At 32.6% G+C, this 21,123-nt stretch overlaps 2 protein-coding genes and 1 pseudogene across 3 annotated transcripts; 1 reads left to right on the forward strand and 2 right to left on the reverse strand.

Annotated features, from left to right (window-relative positions):
- The first annotated feature begins 86 nt into the window (after positions 1 to 86).
- Positions 87 to 3,630, forward strand: LOC143627455 (putative protein phosphatase 2C 33; annotated as a pseudogene). The gene is made up of 5 exons (XR_013152597.1): positions 87 to 453; positions 1,209 to 1,520; positions 1,594 to 1,714; positions 2,850 to 3,073; positions 3,161 to 3,630. The product of XR_013152597.1 is annotated as a putative protein phosphatase 2C 33 (transcript).
- Positions 3,631 to 6,034: 2,404 nt separating this feature from the next.
- LOC143627413 (putative aquaporin TIP3-2) lies at positions 6,035 to 7,379 on the reverse strand. The gene is made up of 3 exons (XM_077097241.1): positions 7,250 to 7,379; positions 6,903 to 7,156; positions 6,035 to 6,424 (listed from the first exon to the last, which is right to left on the reverse strand). Exons 1-3 carry the CDS (start codon positions 7,377 to 7,379, stop codon positions 6,035 to 6,037), a joined length of 774 nt encoding a protein of 257 aa, XP_076953356.1.
- A 4,535-nt stretch (positions 7,380 to 11,914) lies between these two features.
- LOC143627414 (suppressor of mec-8 and unc-52 protein homolog 1-like) lies at positions 11,915 to 16,174 on the reverse strand. The gene is made up of 16 exons (XM_077097242.1): positions 16,114 to 16,174; positions 15,618 to 15,828; positions 15,371 to 15,523; positions 15,230 to 15,278; positions 15,053 to 15,136; positions 14,860 to 14,963; positions 14,450 to 14,536; positions 14,315 to 14,368; positions 13,696 to 13,791; positions 13,457 to 13,584; positions 12,832 to 12,958; positions 12,703 to 12,762; positions 12,491 to 12,598; positions 12,289 to 12,389; positions 12,140 to 12,191; positions 11,915 to 12,030 (listed from the first exon to the last, which is right to left on the reverse strand). Exons 1-16 carry the CDS (start codon positions 16,140 to 16,142, stop codon positions 11,932 to 11,934), a joined length of 1,542 nt encoding a protein of 513 aa, XP_076953357.1. The 5' UTR covers positions 16,143 to 16,174; the 3' UTR covers positions 11,915 to 11,931.
- Positions 16,175 to 21,123: the final 4,949 nt, after the last annotated feature.

Consider the following 21,123-nt stretch of genomic DNA (forward strand, 5'->3'; position numbering starts at 1 on the left):
TTCTATCCTCGTAAATTGATTTCACCTTCTAATGCATCAATTGGAGATTGAGAATCGCGTATTAAGTCATCCAGCGTATGATCATTCAACATCTAGTGATAATTTGGGGATTTAGGCTTCATAAAACGACTTGTGACGGCTCCGTCAACCGAAAACAGGGGATTTGGTTGCGCGGCTGGTCTGGAGTGCTTGCTGAGCATTGTTAGGGCCCTGCGGATGGGGTCCTGCTTGGCCGGAGAAAGCAGGAGCCCACGCGCATCATCACCGACTAAAAAGAAGAATAATAGAATGATGAAACGAGCGTCGAGGACCTCATCGTTTAGTTCGAATAGGGAGGAACATCTGCATAGGATACCCGGGAGGATGTTCTTGAATGGGTCTAGTGAAGTTGCTTCCTTGTATACTCAGCAAGGGAAAAAGGGTACCAATCAAGATGCCATGATTGTTTGGGAGGTTTCATCTTTCAATTCCTTTACTTGTTCTTCATATCTTTCAATTCGAATTAGTCCTTTACACTAGCTGACGTTAGAATTTTTAGTTAAATACATATTAAATGACCAATGTGCCCTTAACTAATATAATATAATAAACTATAATATATATAACTTACGGTACATATTATATCTTGGTTTTAAAAAGCGCGCTTGAAGAGGAAAGCGACACAAGGAGATGGCCTTGTTGCTTTTGCGGCCCACACTTTTTGTACATAGATCATTTTTATGCTTCCAAATGTTGTGCCACATGCTTTTTGGTTGTACATGTTGGTCATATATATATATATATATATATATATAAAATCCTATTTAAAGCTTATTTATAGCTAAAAATTGGGCAGGGGATGCTAAAACATATGATATAAAAAACTTGCCTCGTATATGAAAATCGGCGTGCTTTTGTGCTTCGTGTTTCGGTTTTAGACCCTGTAGCTTTTGTGCGCTTCTTGCTTTTTAAAACCAGGATTGTAGTTATAACATTATGTATTCGGTTTGGGCATATTGGTCATTTGACATTGATTTAACTAATAATTCTTATGCTAGTTAGTGTTAAGGACTATTACAAACCGCTTACTTTTAGGATGTTCAACGTAGTTGATAAAGATTATGGACCCAGCCTGCAAATTGGATATATACATAAAGATGAAATCTGTAATTTAGTCGATGTTTAAATGTTTTCATTCATGATATTACAATTTCATTTTACCTTTTCAGAATTTCGGGTCAAGAACAGATACAATCTTCTGTGGTGTATTTGATGGTCATGGACCATTTGGTCACATGGTTGCTAAGAGAGTACGAGACTCACTCCCTTTGAAGTTAAAGGCAGTCAGCGCAAGTGGCAGTAATGATTTGTTACCGGCCAACGAAGCGTCTGATCCTGAAATTAATAAAAATTCTGAGAAAATGCAAGCGTTAAAAGACTTGTTTCTCGAGGCTTATAAGGTTATGGATAGAGAATTAAGGATGCATACTAATATCGACTGTTTTTGTAGCGGGTCAACTGCTGTCACGTTGATCAAACAGGTGACATTATTTTTAAAAATGTTAGATTTTGAAACATGGGTTTAATTTGATAATGAATGTGAATATGTTGCAGGGTCAGGATCTTATAATTGGGAATATTGGGGATTCTAGAGCTATTTTGTGTACAAGAGATGAATCCAATAATTCCCTTGTTGCTGTGCAGCTGACTGTGGATTTAAAACCAAATCTTCCAGGTGGTTCTTTTTGCCATTTTTATTATGTCTATTTGCTTGTTTTATGTTATTTCTGATTTTCAAAAACCAAATTATAAACCTTTTCACTTTATATTTTGAGGTAGATTGGGTTGGGAGTTTGTTGGTTTGTTCAGTTGAAGCCGACCAAACTGCTCAACAGAAGCAACTCGGTTGGTTTGGTCAATTTGAGATCCGAAAGCTCGAGCTCGGCTTTTGAGTAGTTTTTTTTTAATTCGAGCTCAACTCGGGACCGCTCCGTTTATTATTTATTAATTAATTTCTATGCAGTTTTTTTTATATATATATATATATTTATAACAAAAAACTTATAGGCTCATTTTGAGATTTATTTCTAAAGCTCGAGCTTAGTTGGTGAGTAGTTTTTTCAAATTCGAGCTCAGCTTGTTTTTTATATGTTAGTTAACTTATATACATCTTTTAGTTATGTTTATAAGTATATATTTATAATGAAAAACTACAATAACATATCATATATTATTTAGTTATCTTTATCATAATATTTATGTATATTATTAATGAATATATAAATATATACTAAATAAAAATTATGTAAATAACATGCTCGTTTAGGTTCATGAGCCAACTCGAGTTCAGGTTCGCTTATTAGATAAGCTTATCTCTAGGCTCATTTATTATTTATTAATTAATTTGTATACGTTTTAATTATTGTTGTAAATATTTATGGTTAAACATTTATAATGAAATAAACTATATTTTTTAGTTATTCTTATCATATTTCTATGTATAATAATTATTATTATATAAATATATGCTAGATAAAATTATATCAATAACATGCTCGTTTAGGCTTACGAGCTAGATTGTCGAGCTCAGGCTCGTTTATTAAACAATCTTATTTTAGTCTCTAGCTCGTTTAAGCGCTGCTCTATTCGAGTTTTTAACAAACAAATGAGTAACTCAGTCGTTTACACCTTTAAGTTTGGAACCTGGAATTGACCGTTTAAACTCTATTATTTATATACAATTTTGATTTTGGTAATATGTGATTACATGTGAATATGTATTATGTTCAGGAACCTCTTTCATCATTTTAAAATTTCTAACACAAGTAATGATTTTGGAAATTTCTTATTTTGGTCAAAAATAATTTCAGCTGAAGCAGAACGGATACATAAAAGCAAAGGCCGCGTTTTTGCCCTTCAAGAGGAACCCGGTGTAACCCGAGTTTGGCTACCTAATAATGACTCTCCCGGTCTAGCCATGGCTCGTGCTTTCGGGGACTTTTGCCTTAAAGATTTCGGTCTCATTTCCATTCCCGATATCTTTTATTGACGTTTAACCGAAAACGACCAGTTTGTCGTCTTAGCAAGTGACGGGGTACGAATATTAATAACATTAATATGTGATCAACCTTTCAAGTAGTATTTTTCATGTAGGTAGTTATCATTTATATGAAATTTATAGATATGGGACGTGCTTTCAAATAAAGAAGTCGTTGACACCGTTGCATCGGCTGAATCGCGTTCTTGTGCGGCTCGAGCCGTGGTCGAGTCAGCGGAGCGTGCATGGAAGTGCGACTTCAAAAGTTGATGACTGCGCGGTTGTTTGTCTTTTTCTTGCCCCGCACCCGAACACCGTGTCGGTAGGTGATTCGGTTGACAAAACCGAGCCCATTGTTAAACCGAGTGGTACGATTAGAATTAGTGGTAATGAGTTGGTGGATGATGATCTAGACGAGGATCCGGGAGTGAAGAAGTTGAGTGGTCAGCCCTTGAAGGCGTGGCTCGGGTCAACACGTGTTGTTGAATTTGCCTCAGTTCGATCGAGAAACAAACGGATGGGGAGAAGAAGACAAATTGAGGAGAGAGGAGACTTTATCTTCTTTTAACTGTGAATATATGTTACTGGGAATGGAAACTACGGGACTCCGTTAATACGCTGCTGGTGGACCTTGGTTTGATTTAAAAATTTGGTTCATTTTATGGTTCTGATAAGTGAAAAAGAAGAAAGTCTCTACTATATTAGAGTGTTGGGGCATGTTATTTTTTGGTTTTTCGTGTATTAAAATTTATGCTATTCATTGTTGAAATAATATGCTGTCAATTTTTATTTTTATTTTTATTTTGTAATTTATTTGATCATTTGTTATTATGTTCTTTTGTGCCACACTTAATGATTTTTCATTTTTATTATTTTTTTCATCAGTTCTATTTTAAGGGGGACTGGGTATTACTTTATGTGTGACTTATATGTATATAGTGATTTATACATTTTATTTATTTTGGCTTTAAATAACTTTTAATGTAGCATTGAGTAGAATACCGAAATTGCAATGTTTTAATTTTAAAAGCATTATTATTACTTTTATACTAATTTTTAATAGAGGTTTGGATCAAAGACAAATATAATTAGCGGGCTAATCGTGCGAACTGAAGGAAACTCAAAAATTGGAGGTGGCAAAAGTAAATAAGCAATTGATCGTTTGAAGCTTTCACGAATTAGACTATTTGCATATCGAAGTATACGTAATCGAACAACGCCTAATCGATCAATTGGGCATTTGAAACTTGCGAATTTGACTGATCCTGAAGCTTGCAAATTGGACAAACTGATCAACTAAATCTAGCAATTCTAATTGATTGATGAACCGAAGCTTGCAAATGGGACAGACTGAAATAACAGAGTGTGCGTTTGCAAAGGTTTTCAAATGATGCAAACAATTGTGTTTTAATAATCACTCTACTTATACACGTTAATTACTCTACTTAGAAAACAACATGTTCTTAATCGATGAGGTAAATTGAACGATTGAACATATAAGTAGAGTATTTGTGTTTCAATAATTACTTTAGTTGTACACAATAATTACTCTACTTATGCATAAGTGGTGTAATTGTTTTCTATAAGTAGGGTAATTGCATAAAGTGAATAGAACTTTTAACACAATAGACATTTGCATTATAACTTGATTTTTATTATTAGAGTTATTGTTGTTATAACTAACAATACTAAAATTTTAACTATCTGTAATTGAACATGCTTAAAAAAAACTTTCAATATAAACGGAAGTAATTCTTATAACTAGACTATAATATTGTTACACTAAAAGTTAGTTTTTTTTTAACCAGAGTAATTGTTCTTATAACAAGCATAATTCCAAGAATGACCCTAGCTACCAAATGTTGAATATGCAATCTGTACAACATAAATTCACTAATCTGGGTACAAGTGAAATAATACTCAAATACAATTAGATAATAATTTAATAAATAGCTCCAGTCAAATTTGAAGTTAAACTAATTGAATTTTGACTTTTAATTGGTAGGACGTGAGGGACTCATATAACAAGTCTTTATTTGCTTTTTATTTAATATAAAAAGATTTATGACTAATATGAGTAGCAATTTAAATCTTTTTCATCTATGCCAAATTGTTAAGCCTAAACTTTACCTGCTATGGTAACACTTTGTAATATCAGATAAGATTATAAAAATCGTTAGACAGACCCTAGACGACCAACAAAAGAGTTAGATGTACTAGGAGTACTAGGGGAGTACTCGGACATATTAAATACAAAAAAAATTAATTTTTGAATATATACACACATATCAAAATAAGCATAGTTCGCGTAATAAAAGATATCCTAGCCAACTTGGTGCCGTTTAGGTTGACTTTTCTTTTTAACCAACATAGGAACTATGTTTTACTTTTATACGTCAAAATCGACCCAAGTTTACCAACTTTGTGCCCCTTAGCTTGACTGTTGACCGACTTTTTAACCAACATAGGAATTATGTTTTACTTTTGTACGTCAAATCATGGCTCTTGCTGACCGATAGAAAGGCCGCCTCAGCACCATATCACCGATTCCAAGTAACTAGGCAAAATTATAAAAAAGTCAAGGTAGCGATTACTCAACGAGTAATTGGCATGTGGATCTACCATGGTATCAGGTTAAGCTTTTGCTCAAGCACCATATCACCGATTCCAAGTAACTAGGCAAAATTATAAAAAAGTCAAGGTAGCGATTACTCAACGAGTAATTGGCATGTGGATCTACCATGGTATCAGGTTAAGCTTTTGCTCATTACATTACTCTGCAATAACCAAACCACCCAACACGACATGGCATGTTTACCCTAAACACAAAATCAAAATCATTAGATGTAAATCTACAAAGTTTTCAAATGAGGGGTAGGTTCAAACTTCAAACTCCAAAACACATACAAAAACACACCACAAATTACACATACCAACGCTTATTACATCAAAACAACTCCCAACCCACCTTTACTACATGATCAACATCAACATCAACACAAACATCACAAAACAAAACTAGTAATCTTCTGGAGCCAGTGGCTGGTGGTGCGTATGAGTCGTCACCTCCGGCTGTATGATCCCAAACTCGTAGATCAAACCGGCCATCGCCGCCCCTATAAACGGTCCCAACCAATAGATCCAATGGTTGTTCCACCGCCACCCTACCAACGACGGCCCAAACGCTCTTGCTGGATTCATGCAAGCCCCATCGAATGGCCCTCCCACTAGAATATTAGCACCTACTATAAACGCTATCGCCAACGGAGCTATCGTCCCTAACGTCCCTCGTTTATGGTCTATCGCTGTTGCAAAAACTGTGTAAACTAACCCGAATGTCAACACAATCTCCATCAATAACGCGTTTAAGTTTCCAACACCGGCCGCCACAGTAAAACCCACGGGTCTCTACAAATTAAAAAAACGAAAACCATAAACAAATTTCTTTTATTTAAAAGAAGCTACCCATGGTTATTGTAGGGGTCCAGAGGACCCGACACACTGTCTGTGTCCTTTAGCATTGAGAAGTTGTCTCTAGTTCCTCAGCGATTTAAAGACCTAGAGGCAACTTCTCGCTCATCTGCCTCTTTCATTACTCTTCTTTCATTACTCTTCCAGTGAAAGAGGCAAATGCAAATTAAGGGCACAGAGGTCTTGAAAGAGAGGACACGGAGGTATGTCAATTACTATCAATAACTTTTTCTAAAATTTTAAACAAATTTCTAGTTTACAAGAGAGGACACGGGTTAGTTTACACTGTTGCAAAATTTTAAAACCAATACCATGCCATACCATGACACGGGTTAGTTTACACTGTTGCAAAATTTTAACACGGGTTAGGTATGTCAATTACTATTAACTTTTTCTAAAATTTTAAAACCAATACCATGCCGTCGGTGGCTAGTCGGAGTAACAACGACGCGATAACAGCTCCAAGAAGCTGAGCCACCCAATAATACACAGCTCGAACCAACGAGACCCTTCCAGCTACAAGAGTACCAAACGTGACGGCCGGGTTTATATGTCCACCGGACACATTCAAACTCGACGCCACAGCGGCAAACAACGCAAGCGCGTGAGCCAGCGCCACGAGCACCAGCCCCGGTGCCGCTAGCCCGTGGTCACCGCCATACATCTTATCTGCATGCATGGTCAAATATTTCATCAACACTAAAACAAAAATCAAAATATAAATACATGATATATATATATATATTAATATTATGATCATACTCATGGCAAGAAGCGATCCTTCGGCTGCGAAGACGAACATGAAAGTGGAAAGAAACTCGGACAAGGTTGCGCGTGCGGAGTCGGGGTGGGTGGCTTCATCGGCCCTCCCGATGGCGTATCTAGGCGGCATATTTGTTTGTATGCAATTGGCAAACGGCTAGTGTTTGATCAGAACCTGAAGATAAGATGCAAATAAGTAGTAAGTAATAAGTTATGAGATTGACTTAGAAATAGAAGAATATGAATATGAATATGAATATGAATATGAATATGAATGAGAATGAAGGGCGGTGGGTTTGAAAGCATTGCATGCATAGACACTTGGGGTGAAGGGTTGCCTAGAGTGTGACACGTACGTAGGTGTACAGTGTGTTAGCTCAGCTGACTTTGAAAAGGATAACTTATAGACCTCATTTCATGCATGTAATATATCATCGTCATGTGAGTTTTGGGTTTTTGTATGCTAGTAGTCAATGTCGTTATAACTTTTTATTTTACTTTTGGATGCATATTCTTAAAGCGTACCCGTGACATATATGTTACATACGGATTTATAAAGGGTGATAGGTAGTAGGACATGTAAAGGTTGTTATAATGACGTAAATCATAGAATATTAGCCTATCCTGACAACATGTCGTCGGGATAGAAAATCACAAATTTTTTAACTTGTCAACACACGTGTCAATTGTTAATACGCTAGAGAATGTTTGACTAAATCAAACATTTGACTTGACACTTCTCCCGACGACATGTTGTTGGGATAGAGTTTTTATATTTTATTTTTCCTTTTCTTTAAAATCATTGTAGATTAAAAACAAATAATAAAAAAATGAACTATCCAATCCCGACTTGTTGTCGGGATAGAGTTTTTTAAATTTCATTTTTCCTTTTCATTAAATCATCGTAAATTAGAAATAAATAATAAAAAAAGAACTAACCAATCCCCACGACTTGTTGTTGGGAAAGAATTTTTATATTATAATTTTCCTTTTCTTTAAATCATCTTAAATTAGAAATAAATAATAAAAAAAGAACTAACCAATCCCGACGACATGTTGTCAGGATAGAATTTTTATATTTTATTCTTTTCTTTTCTTTAAATCATCTTAAATTAGAAATAAATTAATAAAAAATTAACTATCAATCCCGACAACTTGTTGTCGGGGTAGATTTTTTTATATTTTATTTTTCCTTTTCTTTAAAACATCTTAAATTAGAAATAAATTAATAAAAAATTAACTATCCAATCCCGACGACTTGTTGTCGGGATAGATTTTTTTATATTTTATTTTTTCTTTTCTTTTAATATCTTAAATTAGAAATAAATAATAAAAAATTAACTATCCAATCCCGACGACTTTTTGTCGGGATAGATTTCTTTATATTATATTTTTTCTTTTCTTTTAATCATTTTAAATTAGAAATAAATAATAAAAAATTAACTATCCAATCCCGACGACTTGTTGTCGGGATAGATTTTTTTATATATTATTTTTTCTTTTCTTTAAATCATCTTAAATTAGAAAAAAATAATAAATATTAACTATCCAATCCCGACGACTTGTTGTCGGGATAGAGTTTTTTATATTTTCTATAAAATCATCATAAATTAAAAATAAATATTAAAAAATTAACTACCCAATCCCGACGATATGTTGTCGGGATAGAGTTTTTTTATTATAATTTTCCTTTCTTTAAAATCATGTTAAATTAGAAATAAATAATAAAAAATTAACTACCCAATACCAACGACATGTCGTCAAGATAGAAGCTTTATATTTTATTTTCCATCGGTATCTTGGATTTGTTCAAAACGTTTGAGGACATACATAATCTTAACATACATAGATGGTTACATACATACGTATATAGATGGTTAGATACGTACATACAAACATACATAGATGGTTACATATATACATGCATGCATACATACATACATACATACATATATAGATGGTTAGAAACGTACATACATAGATGGTTACATACATATATACATACACACACGGTTACAATACATACATACATGCATACACACATACATACATACATGTATGCATGGTTACATACATTCATGCATGCATACATACATACATACATACATATATAGATGGTTAGATACGTACATATATACATACATGGTTACATACATACATACATACACGGTTACATACATACATAGATGGCTACATACATACATACATAATATTTAAATTCTATACCGACAACATGTCGTCGGCATAGATAAATAATATTTTAATAAATAATAAAAATTTAACTACCAAATCCCGACGACATGTATTTGTGTGTATGTATGTGTGTGTGTATTTGTGTATGTATGTATGTGTATAATGTATGTGAATGTATGCATGTAAGTAGTCATGTATGAATGTGTGTATGTGTGTATGTATATATGTATGTGTATATGCATGTATGTAAGTAGCTATGTATGTATGTATGTATGTAAATGTTTCGTGACAAAGCCTATATACCAACGAAATGTAATCATCAATATATGTAAATATGTATGTATGCATATAGCCATCATTGTATGTATTACAATTATAAAAATAATTAGTTGAGAAATATAAAAATAATTATTTGAGATATAAATTAAAAAGAAAAAAATTATAAATGCCGTCCTATCCCGACGACATGTCGTCGGTATAGAAAAACAAAATTTTATTTTTACTTTTTTTAAAAAAATAATACACAATAAATAATAAAACATATAAAAATTAAATAAATACAAACTAATCCCAACAACATGTTGTCGGGATAGAAAATTAAAATTTATTTTTTATTTTTTTTAAAAAGCATTATACATATAAATAAAAAGCAAATAAAAATTAAAAATATGCTAACTAATCCCGACGACATGTCGTCAGGATAAGTTTCCTGAAATATTTTGAAAATAATTTAACTTATGCGACTAAATGAAATTTACCCGCTATTATTTTTGTGGAGTGCTATCCCGACGACATGTCGTCGGGAAAAGTCACGATCCGTGTGATCAATTGAAAATGCTTTATGGCCCTTGATTAATTTTGATCCAATGGCTAGCAACATTCCTTCTTTCACCATCTTCTCCATTTCAATAATAAATCTCTATTATCTATCCATTTACTTCATTAACACCAAACCCTCCATCAACCATCACCTTCAACTTGCAACAATTAAATCTAGACCGCCTTCAACCACTACCGTCACCTTCAACGACCACCATCAAACGCCACCGTCAACATCTCCGCCTACGTCTTGTCACCATTAAGAACTCCTTCAAACTACCACCATCAAGATCTCCTTAGTTTTTATATTTCATTTTTGAAGTTCTTCGTATCTCGTGTTTGTATGTAATTTGTAATACCGATTTAATGAGAAATAAATTGTTTTGTTGTTGTTAATAACTTTGTTGTTTGGATATTATGTTTGACATTGTGTTGTATCTCGCGTTTGTTACATTTTAAGTCTTGAAACTCGTCCCCGGAAAGTTTTCTAGCAAAATCTCCGGCGAGGCATTAGCAACAAACTTTAATGATGCTATTTACCTATACCGACGACATGTCGTCGGTATAGGTTTTTTATTTTTTTATTATTAATCCTTTTCGTTTTATAAACAAATAAATGATTTTTTTTAAATATTTTATGTAATTTTTCCCGACGACATGTAGTCGGGATAGAGTTTAAATATTATTTTCTTCATTTATCTATACCAACTTGATGTCGTCAGTATAGATAAAGAAATAAAATAGTATTTAAAATCTATCCCAACAACATGTCGTCGGCATAGATAAAGAAATAAAATAATATTTATATTCTATCACGACAATATGCCGTCAATATAGATAAATAAATAAAATAATATTTAAATTCTATCCCGACAACATGTCGTCGGCATAGATAAATGAATATTATATATTATAATTATAAAATATTTTTTATGTTTTTTATTAAAAATAAAACATTTTCTTAAAAAAGTTTTTGTAATATTTATCCCGACGACATGTAGTCGGGATAAGTATTTATGTTATTTTTCGGGACGAAGCTATACCAACTACACTATTCCCGACAACATGTTGTCGGGATAAGTATTTTTGATTTGTACCAACTACATGTTGTCAGGAAAAGTTCAAAAATCGTTGTCTGGATATGCCAAAATTCTTGTAGTGAAATGGGCAGTACATGAACATATAGAGTAGTGACGGATCTAAAAGAAAAATTAAGTGATATTAGAAAAAGAATTTTGGGCATATGGGTGTCAATATCTTCTCGGGGTGTCCGAATACAAAAAAAGAAGTCAAAACAAAATTTGCATTTAATGGTGTACATTATTTTCGATGGTTTCTTGGCTGCAACCTTTTGGTTCGCTGACCTGCCAAGAAAACTATTAGACTTGATTTTGATTCGTATTTCAATCAATTCAAACTCATGACGTAATAAAAGGTTGTTAAACAACAGTGTGATCATTGTACTACGGTGCATTTACTTTATTTGGCATCCTACACAAGAATAACAGTCTTCATAATACTACATATTATCATCGTCTAAATAAAAGAAAATCATAAATTGTACCAAATCAAAATGCAATAAATTAACATTACATTAATGGCTGATGAAACAAGGCTCATGCCCGAAAGGGCAAAACCGAAAAAAAAGAGTACTTGCGAATAAGAATACTTCAAGGCTTCCATAGTTTCATAGTGCAGTCTTCACTATATGTAGCTATAAGATTCCTATGAGGATGGTGACAAATACCAATTACATCCTTCTCATGCACCTGCAAGTATATACAAAATGGGTTGTTTTTATATGATCTGTTGACCAGAAAAACATTGACGATAAGTAGTATGTCGATTTGATTATTGTTAGAAAGATGAATAATGCACCTTCATCAAGTGCTCAAGTTTCCCAGATAGATGGCCAAAGCAGTACAAATTCCTGCAAATTATTTCAAAAATGTAATTAATAACAATAAGATAAGATAAAAGGGTCAATTGTGTAATTAAGCCAAAATTTATGGTTTGAGTAATAATACCTATCTTCACCAATACAATATATCCATTCGCCTTTAGGTGATATACAAGCTGCAACAAAATCTCCACCCTCCTTTTTACCAGATGAGAAACTTCTCACAACCTGCAAATTGGGTGGTCATCCGGTCAGAAACGGGCCGACCCATGAACAATTTTTTATTCATTTTTGTAATCAACTTTTTTTCTACGAAAAGGAAAGTATACCTGTCCTTGAAGGGTCATAAGGTAAATAGATGATGTCTTGTTACAAACGATCACATGGTCAGGATTTTTTGGTGACAGGTGGACCGAATTTACAGACGCGTCACCACCCTGTAAGTCAAACCCAAAGATGATGCAGATTTAAATTATTAAAAAAAGGGAAGAAAATGAACTAAAGAAGAAATCTGATGATGCAATGTAAAATGACGAAATACCCTCAAAGGAGGTGGTGGCTTGAATGTTTGTAGACAATCTGAAGTCTTTAAATCCCAAACCTGTATAACATTTAAATACAAAATCATTTAATTGAATATGCATGCATCTGAAAGCACGGGAAATCTCACCTTTACTGTACAATCACTTGATGCAGTGATTATTCGAAGTCCATCACTTGTAAAAATGGCATCGTTAACGTACGAAGAGTGACCGCAAAATTCCTTTAACATTTTCCCACCTTTTATCCCGTGAATTCTGATATAAATTTTACAATGGTAACTTGTGAGTTTTGAAAGTAATAATCAATTGTTTGATCGTTCAAAGAATTGACTCATATAAGCAATTAAAAGATTAAAAAGAAAATTATGGTGACAAAAGGATTTTGTTAAAGAGTGAAAAACTCTAAATTTATTATTTTAAAACAAGGGTAATAGACAAAACTGATGGGAATGAGCTATGACGGAAACGCAATATATGTATTCTCAAAGGGGGTGAACGGGAAATAATACAAGTGGCTAAAGTGTAATATATTGGTAGCATAAGTAATAGATGATAAGGCTTGTTAGGGTTAGGATTAAGTTTGTTTAGATCTTTAAGGCTCCTGCGTGATGCATGGAGAGAGGGCATAGCCCTGGAATATCTTGTAACTTCCTCTTTACGTTTCAGTAATACAATCGTTCGTCTATATTGTACCTATTTTCTTCCCTAAATCCAATCTATCACAATCAACTCATATCGATTCCTAACACAAACCTTGCAGTTCCATCAAATGATGTGCTTAATATCTGAGTTCCATCGCGAGAAAATGCAACACTAGTGACTCCCCGAGAATGAGCATTTTCAAGACGACGCAAGCATTGACCGTTTCTTATACGCCAAACCTTAAAATCATAAATAAAAAACAATTTATGAACAATTTTCAAATATCATAAAAAATTTCATGACATCATATAATGCTGCATGTAAAAGAACTAACTGAAAAGGATGCTTACTTTAATCTTTCCATCTTGGGATCCCGAAGCAAGCATCTCAGAATCTCTACTAAAATCGATGCACAAAACAGCATCATCATGCATCATAAAAGATTCCTGCACAAGTAAAATTGATATCTTAATACTTTGAGATTGCATATAAAAGCCTTCAATATAAAGTTATATTTAAAATGCATTCACCATACAATAATTATTCACCCAAATCTCCACAAGAACAATAAAACTTATGCGTGCATTAAATTTGACTGTGATACTGAATAAACAGACTCCCATCTAGATGTTTTGAGCATTTGGCAAAGTCTGGTCATATGTTGAATTTATAGATTAAATGACCATATAATTGCTTTGTGGAGTTTGTGAATAAGAGAAATGTCTATAAATTATGTTAAAAGAAGAGTAAATGTGAAATTATATTACCCTTGATAATAAGCTTTGTTGCAGTTATATAAAACTCATAATACAGAACTGATTTTCCTAAATAATTAAACAGACATAAAATCGGTTTTTTTAAACATTAAAAAAAATTGTGGCATATTCAAGTAGCAATAAACATTCCAAAATACCTTGATCAATGATTAAGAAAAAGATTTTATCAAAATAAAAAGTAACTAGAACTCACTTCTGCTTGGTACTGAAGATCTTTTTTAAGTTTCCCACTAATATGATCCCACACCTGATATTAACAGCCATGCAGCAAATTAGATATCATTAATAACTTAAAACTAAAAGTAACCGTTATTTAACCAATATAAACCTCGATAAACCCATCAACTGAGCAAGAAACAAGAAACTGTCCATCCGGTGAGAAACGAGCATTTTCAGGGTGACTTTTCTTTCCAAACTACAACACAATTATCAGACACATCGGAATAAAAACTACAGAAAATTCTTGCCTAACTTCAAATATTAAAATGAATATTGGTGTATGCCATCCATAATGATCTAAACTCAAAAGGTGAATTGATTTCTAACATTTAAGATATATGTACAATTTGGATACTTTTGTGCTTAATTACATAAAAAAGACTCGTGGGCATGCATATTTGAGTAGCAGCATTGATATTTATGTGACGTGAAACGAATATACAACTATATGAAACTATTAGAAAAAATAACGATGAAACTAAAACATTCACAATATCATATTGAATAATAATAAATCACCTTTATAGTATGATTAAGAGTTGTTGGGCACTTATCATCTATATCTTGCTTCATAGCAGCTGTTCCTCTAAAGAGATCAAACTGTGTTCCAGGTGGAAGTAACCCTGAAAGAGCAAATTATTATAAATTTATAATCATTTTGACTTTATAGTAGCAAACAGAAGAATTAAAATCTAAAAAATAATAGTGTAACCTTGGTGTTGTTGCCATTTCAAAGCTTGACTGATTAAATCCATTAAACGTGAAGGTGGAACCACAGAGACCTCTGCAGCAATAGCTAAAAAAACAAAAGAAATACACATAGATATTAAATTGTTCTATGCTATAATTTATGAATAAGAGAAAAAGAACAGGGTAGAGATGTTAAAACCTTGAGCAATTTGTGCGCGTCGTTTCTCTTTCGTGGACTCTTGATAAGCCTAAATATCAAAATAAGTACACAATATGATATTAAACCATCACAATCGTTAAAATTTTAAAACCAAAAGAAAACTAGAATTCCAATATCAACCTCATTAGGATCAAAATAAGTTCTAACTAAAAGATGTTCAAGTCTTAAATATCTTTCCGGTTCTTCCTGCTTCATCACATTCATTGCTTGAGTCTGCCTTAATATAGCACGAGCCGTATCCAACTCCCTGAGTTCTATCATTTCCAGAACAATCTAGAACACATTCACAACAAGATAAACATTAGCACATACATCAAAGTATCAAAAGGGCAAAATTAGTAAATGAATATGAAGACAAACGATGCACCTGTTCATATAAATCTTCAAGTTTCTTTCTTGGAAGCTTAAGTTGTGCAACTTGAGGCAATATTGCATCCCATCTACCACCGTTGATATCCGCTATAAACGTTTCGAGGCTGTCCACCGTGTTTAGAGACACTTGACATTCACTTTGTAGAGTTTGGAATGTTTGATGCAGTGAGTTTTCTTTGCAGAACTGAAGAACTATCTTAATCACACTGCAACAAAAAGTAAAGTGTATAATATGCAACCAGTTCACAAAACAAATAATTAGAGAAGAATAATTAGGTATTTAAATCAATTATAAGTTTATAACATGTTTATCTAAATCAGAGTAATTTGAACAGTAATCATCAACAGAAATTAATTTGGTGAATTCACAACCCTAAGTACAAATTATAGTCCAAAATCAATGTATTGTGTTCGATTCTCCGGTCAATTGAGCTGAGCATATATTATATGAATCTATGGGAGTGCAATATATAATATGTGTTATAACTTACTCTCGAGCTTCGATTTCTAGGGCAGACATGGTGCTGGATGATTCAAGTGCTAGGGTTTGGAGTAATATTGGCAGTTCGAATAATAACTAACTCTCCGCATATCGCCAAATACTAGGATCCGAATGACATCCGGGTTTTAGGGTTCAATTCAACTTTACCAAATCCTCCCCAATCGGGTCTGTCTTTTATACTTGTATTTAAAGCCGCGAATTCGGTTAAAATTGTAAAATTGGTTGAACCGGAATGTACCTGGTTGAATAGTTTACTTTGTAGTTTCATATAAATACAACTTTAACTTACAAAATTAACCCAAAAGTATATTAATGAACATTACACATGAATCAAACATCATGAACAATGATCGAGTCAAATAATAAATTTGTATCTCTTTTACTCGTTTCAATTTTATCCACTATGTTAAAAGTCATTTTCAAAAACTATGGGCCGCAAAAAATATCAAAAATTTCTTGGGATTTAAAAAAAACCCGGCGATACGATGTTCTAGCAAACCACCAAAAAATACCGGGCTCTAAATACCAGTTGCCTTATCAAAATCCGGTATTACCAGTTCAACCGGCCGGTACTTACCGGTTTTTAAAATTGTGCTTGTATTTATTCATTAGATTATACTAAAATTAGAAGTTGATTTGATTTTTTTTATTTACTTATTATATAATTTAACTAAATCAAGGAGGTTAAGTTTCACTCAAAATCATATGATTTATAGGATGTTCATAATAAACATTTATCTTATCATGCTATTATGATTACAAATATATAAATGTGTCTAGTAAAATCTTATTGATAATCAAAGTAACTGGTGGTTTTAGAGAAGTTGTAAAGACTTTAGCAGGAACACTGATTTAGTAATTTGAGAGTATGACGCGGATATGGTTTTCGATTTCTTATGGGTGGGAGTATTTACATGATTTTTCTTACTTGTGTATTAATAGGGATCAAGGAGCATTGGTTGGTTTGTTATAGGATGAGGAGATTCTAAACGGAATGATGGTGTTTTTTCCGATGTCACGTTTCAGTCATGTGTACTCATGCAATTGTGTATTTCTTCTAACATTAGTACATTACACATGTGGTTTTATTTGAATTTTGTTAAGTTTCTCGTGTATAATATAGTGTTTGTGTTCTTTACCAGTATTTGTAACCACAATTAGAATCTTTTTTTTTTAAAGATTGGGTTTTACGATTCAAAAAGGGGTAGCGGCGCAGCTTGTTGCTCGCTTGCCTTTTGTTTCAATGTAATCCAATAAACAATCAATAAATTTATTTTAAAAAGAACATTTATTAAATAATTTAATCTCGAGCCACAAGTTGTTGTCATCGGTCAAGATCCAACAATGAAGAAAGTTTTAGTGGTGTTTAGAAAAAGTAGGACACGTGCAACGAAGAAACTTGGTGAGAAGGTTAGTTTGTTTATATAACTTAATACTGTGTTTCCTTTTCAAAGTATGTGTTTAGTTAGTTTTGAAGCGTATTCTTAGTTCTATGAAGTGTGTATTGTCATATGTTATAGTTTATGTTCAATCAACGTTCTATAAAATTATATTGCAGGTTGATCAATATATATGAAACAACACGTATTTTAAATGGCGTATCACTGATAATGTGATGTGGTCTAAATTATATGTAAATATATAAATATTTCTTACACTTTTAAGTACTTTTGAGCCAGATTTTTATTGAATATTATTATTAATTGGTTCGTATGTGAGTTAAATGGTTTCTAGAGACTATGAGCTAAAATTGAGCACTTTTACTAAACTTGAGACCGACGAATGAAGGGCCAAACATAATGTATATATTATTAATTTTTATTGTTATTATAATTAACTATTATATTACATAGTATTTTAAAAAAGAGTAAAGAAAAGAAACGAAGGAAAGATTGTTATATTAATAATAAATTAATCATACATGTTATGAAATCAAATCAAATCTCGTGGGTTTTATAATATTATTTAATTAACTTTGTTTCTTTCATTTACATTTAAAAAGGAAAAAAAAAAGAAAACAAGAAGAAAACGTATTAGAGTTGATTGGTGAGCAGTTCCACGGCCCATGAAAGGAACAAATTGAGACAAGACTCCAGATGATATATTTATATATATATATATATATATATATATATATATATATATATATATATATATATTTCTGTGAGATTGGAAGAAAGAGGAGGATATACCTACCAGCCGCAAGCAAGGGGCAGAGGGCAGCAAACAAAAGAAAATCATAGAGGCGCCCCTGTTCGATTAAACGAGAAGAGACCAGCCGCAAGAAGAAAAAGAATAGTGAAGCACGCGTTGGTTCGCATTGGGGCTCAGCACCTACTCGTTTATAACACTATTTTCTGGTTTGAATTTATTATTTTCATTATGAATTCAGTGTTTGAACCTAATTATTATGTTTTATTCTTGAGTATGGTTGTTGGCTAAACCCCTAGTTACCTAGGTTTTTGATGACTACTTTGTGATTTGAGGTTTTTTCTTGGCTTTTGGATTTTAATGTTGGATTAATATTAAAGTAAAGAATTTTTTTATAATTGATTTGATGTGTTTGCATATATAATTTTGATTTATTATTGATCTTTGTTCCGTATGTGTCATGTTGAAAGTCTTTCAGTTATAGATGCATATTTAGGTCGCTTACTGTGTGTTTGTGATTATTTTATGGTTTTACTAGACGTAGCAATCCATATGAACATTGGTTGGTGATTTATTAAGATTTTATATTCTACCTATCTAGAGACTAAGAGGTAATAGATAGTCGGATTGTCCTTGGGATTAGGCGTTTAGGCTAGAACACTCTGACAGGAGGTTTCTTAGATTTCCCTAGTTTCATTGTAATTCCGTGTCTTATCGATTGTTCTTAGATTACCCATTGCATTTTAGGGTGTATTGAGATAGTGAGACTGACAGATAATCTATATTTTAGGGTACTTTAGTATTGTTTGAGAGACTGGGAGGTAATCCAACCAACCGGTAAGTTTACACGCCCCTTAGGTTTCCTTTTAGGTGATACCCGGAGAATGATCAGGGATCCACTAGGTTGTCTAAGGGTGTCGTATTTTAAGATCCCGGTTCCATCATAGTTTCCATAGCTGAAAGAGATTCAAGATTCACAAGTAGGATTCTAAACCTAGGTAGTGCTTCTCCCATCTTTGAGTTCGTCTAGGTCATAGAGTTGAAGTTTGTTATTTTTTAGTGTCAGTGTCAGTTTTAGTTTATAGTTAATAAATAAAAAAAACACAAAAATCAATTAATTCTATTTAATTAAGTTAATAGTCAGAGTCTAGTTTAGGCGTCGCTAGTGTCCTTTGAGTTCGATATCCTGACTTTATTAGGCTTTACTACAGTTGATAGGTACACTTGCCTGTCTAGTGGTCTAGCATTAGGATAGTCTAGATTTATAAATTTAAAACTAGAGTGTTTAGGTTATGTTAGGTTTTTTATAGACCGCTTTCAACACACCAGTATATTTTAAAAAAGTTAAAATATTTACTTATTAGTATATTGTAGTTTCTAAAATGACTTTAGTATTATGTTGTAAACACATTGTAGTTTATTACTTGATTATACAATCTATAAGTAAATACGTTATAGTTTCTAATGATTTTGTAAATAGTGTATCCAATGTTAGATATATGTAGGGCAAATACCATAAAAACCAACATAGTTTTTGTTTTTTTATATAAAAGTCCCTTAATAATTTTTTGCACATAAATGTTCCCGTACATATTAAATATGAAAACAATCACAAAAAAAACTAAATAAACTTAAAAGGGATTTAGTTGCCAATTTTCATCATCACTGAAGGTTACATCCTACAGTTAGCTTCTACAAATTTGCAATTGTAGATGTTGGCTCAACATGTTTTGTTTGACCACAACCACAATGCAACAAAGAGGACTTTTGTGAGTTCAGTCACAAGAAAACTAGGCAACTGCCTATGTTCGTCTTCTCTTATAAGTGTGGAGACATCAATTTTAAGGATAATATCAAGGTTGCTACTGTTAGGCCTAAAAACCGGTATACTTTCGGTTTTTTCTTATAAAAGTCACTCAACATTCTTTTGCACATGAAAGGCCTTGTGCATACTAAATGTGAACATAATCATGGAAAAAAATAAAATTAAACAACTTAAAATGGATTTAGTTGCCAATTTTCATTGGCCTAGAAGGTTACATCCTACAATTATATTCTACAAGTTTGCGACTATAGACACTAGCTCAATATGTTTTGTTTGACCACATCCGCAATGCAATGAAAAGGACTTCTGTGAGTTCAATAACAAGAAAACAAGGTAAGATCCATATGTTCGTTTTCTCTTATAAGTGATGTGACATAAATCGCAAGGATCACATGAAGTCTTGTCTTCGTATTCTTTCTGTGCACAACTTGTATGTTTAGTTTTGTTGTGCTGGGGACAAATGGTTGGTATCACTAAAAAGTAGAAGGAAAGATACTAATCAGAGTTTGATCGCAGTAAGAAAGATAGAAATTGGAAGCTAACTATAGGATGTAATTAACCTTCTAGGATGATGAAAATTGGCAACTAAATTCGTTTTGAGTTGTTTACTTTTTTTTTTCATGATTCTGTTCAAATTTAGCACGTATGTGGATTTTTATGTGTAAAAAATTGTTAAAAGATTTTTATAGATAAAAAATAATATGTTGGTTTTTTATAAAGTTTATATTGATTCCACAAATATACTAAAGTTTATATTGATTCCACAAATAGAATACTCATTTAACAATGTATGTTCTCATGCTAGGGATGGGACCGCTTGACGCGACCGAAAACATAACACAAGGGCAATCAAGTTTTGGATATGCTACTCTAAATTGTTTAAAAAATATATAGTCTTCGAATTAGCCCGCCTAACCTATTTCATAATCATAACCAGACGTTCTCAGTTGGTCTAAAACTAAACATGTTACTTTCAACCAATTTAAAACTAGAATACAAATCTTGAAAATTAGTAACTTTATT

This window comes from Bidens hawaiensis, unplaced genomic scaffold (genome assembly GCF_021521415.1).
Source record: "Bidens hawaiensis isolate Kalapana, Puna unplaced genomic scaffold, B.hawaiensis_p1.1 tig00004682_1, whole genome shotgun sequence".
Classification (NCBI taxonomy): domain Eukaryota; kingdom Viridiplantae; phylum Streptophyta; class Magnoliopsida; order Asterales; family Asteraceae; genus Bidens; species Bidens hawaiensis.

What these genes read in the sequence shown, in the direction of transcription:
- LOC143627413 (XM_077097241.1), bottom strand. Translation starts at nt 7,379, where the DNA reads ATGCCGCCTAGATACGCCATCGGGAGGGCCGATGAAGCCACCCACCCC. An exon ending in AGGATCGCTTCTTGCCATGA is followed by an intron (nt 7,157 to 7,249) that starts GTATGATCATAA and finishes CCATGCATGCAG; the next exon opens with ATAAGATGTATGGCGGTGAC. An exon ending in GACTAGCCACCGACGGCATG is followed by an intron (nt 6,425 to 6,902) that starts GTATTGGTTTTA and finishes TTTAATTTGTAG; the next exon opens with AGACCCGTGGGTTTTACTGT.
- LOC143627414 (XM_077097242.1), bottom strand. Translation starts at nt 16,142, where the DNA reads ATGTCTGCCCTAGAAATCGAAGCTCGAGA. An exon ending in CTAGAAATCGAAGCTCGAGA is followed by an intron (nt 15,829 to 16,113) that starts GTAAGTTATAAC and finishes TTTTTGTTGCAG; the next exon opens with TGTGATTAAGATAGTTCTTC. An exon ending in AACTTGAGCACTTGATGAAG is followed by an intron (nt 12,031 to 12,139) that starts GTGCATTATTCA and finishes ATATACTTGCAG; the next exon opens with GTGCATGAGAAGGATGTAAT.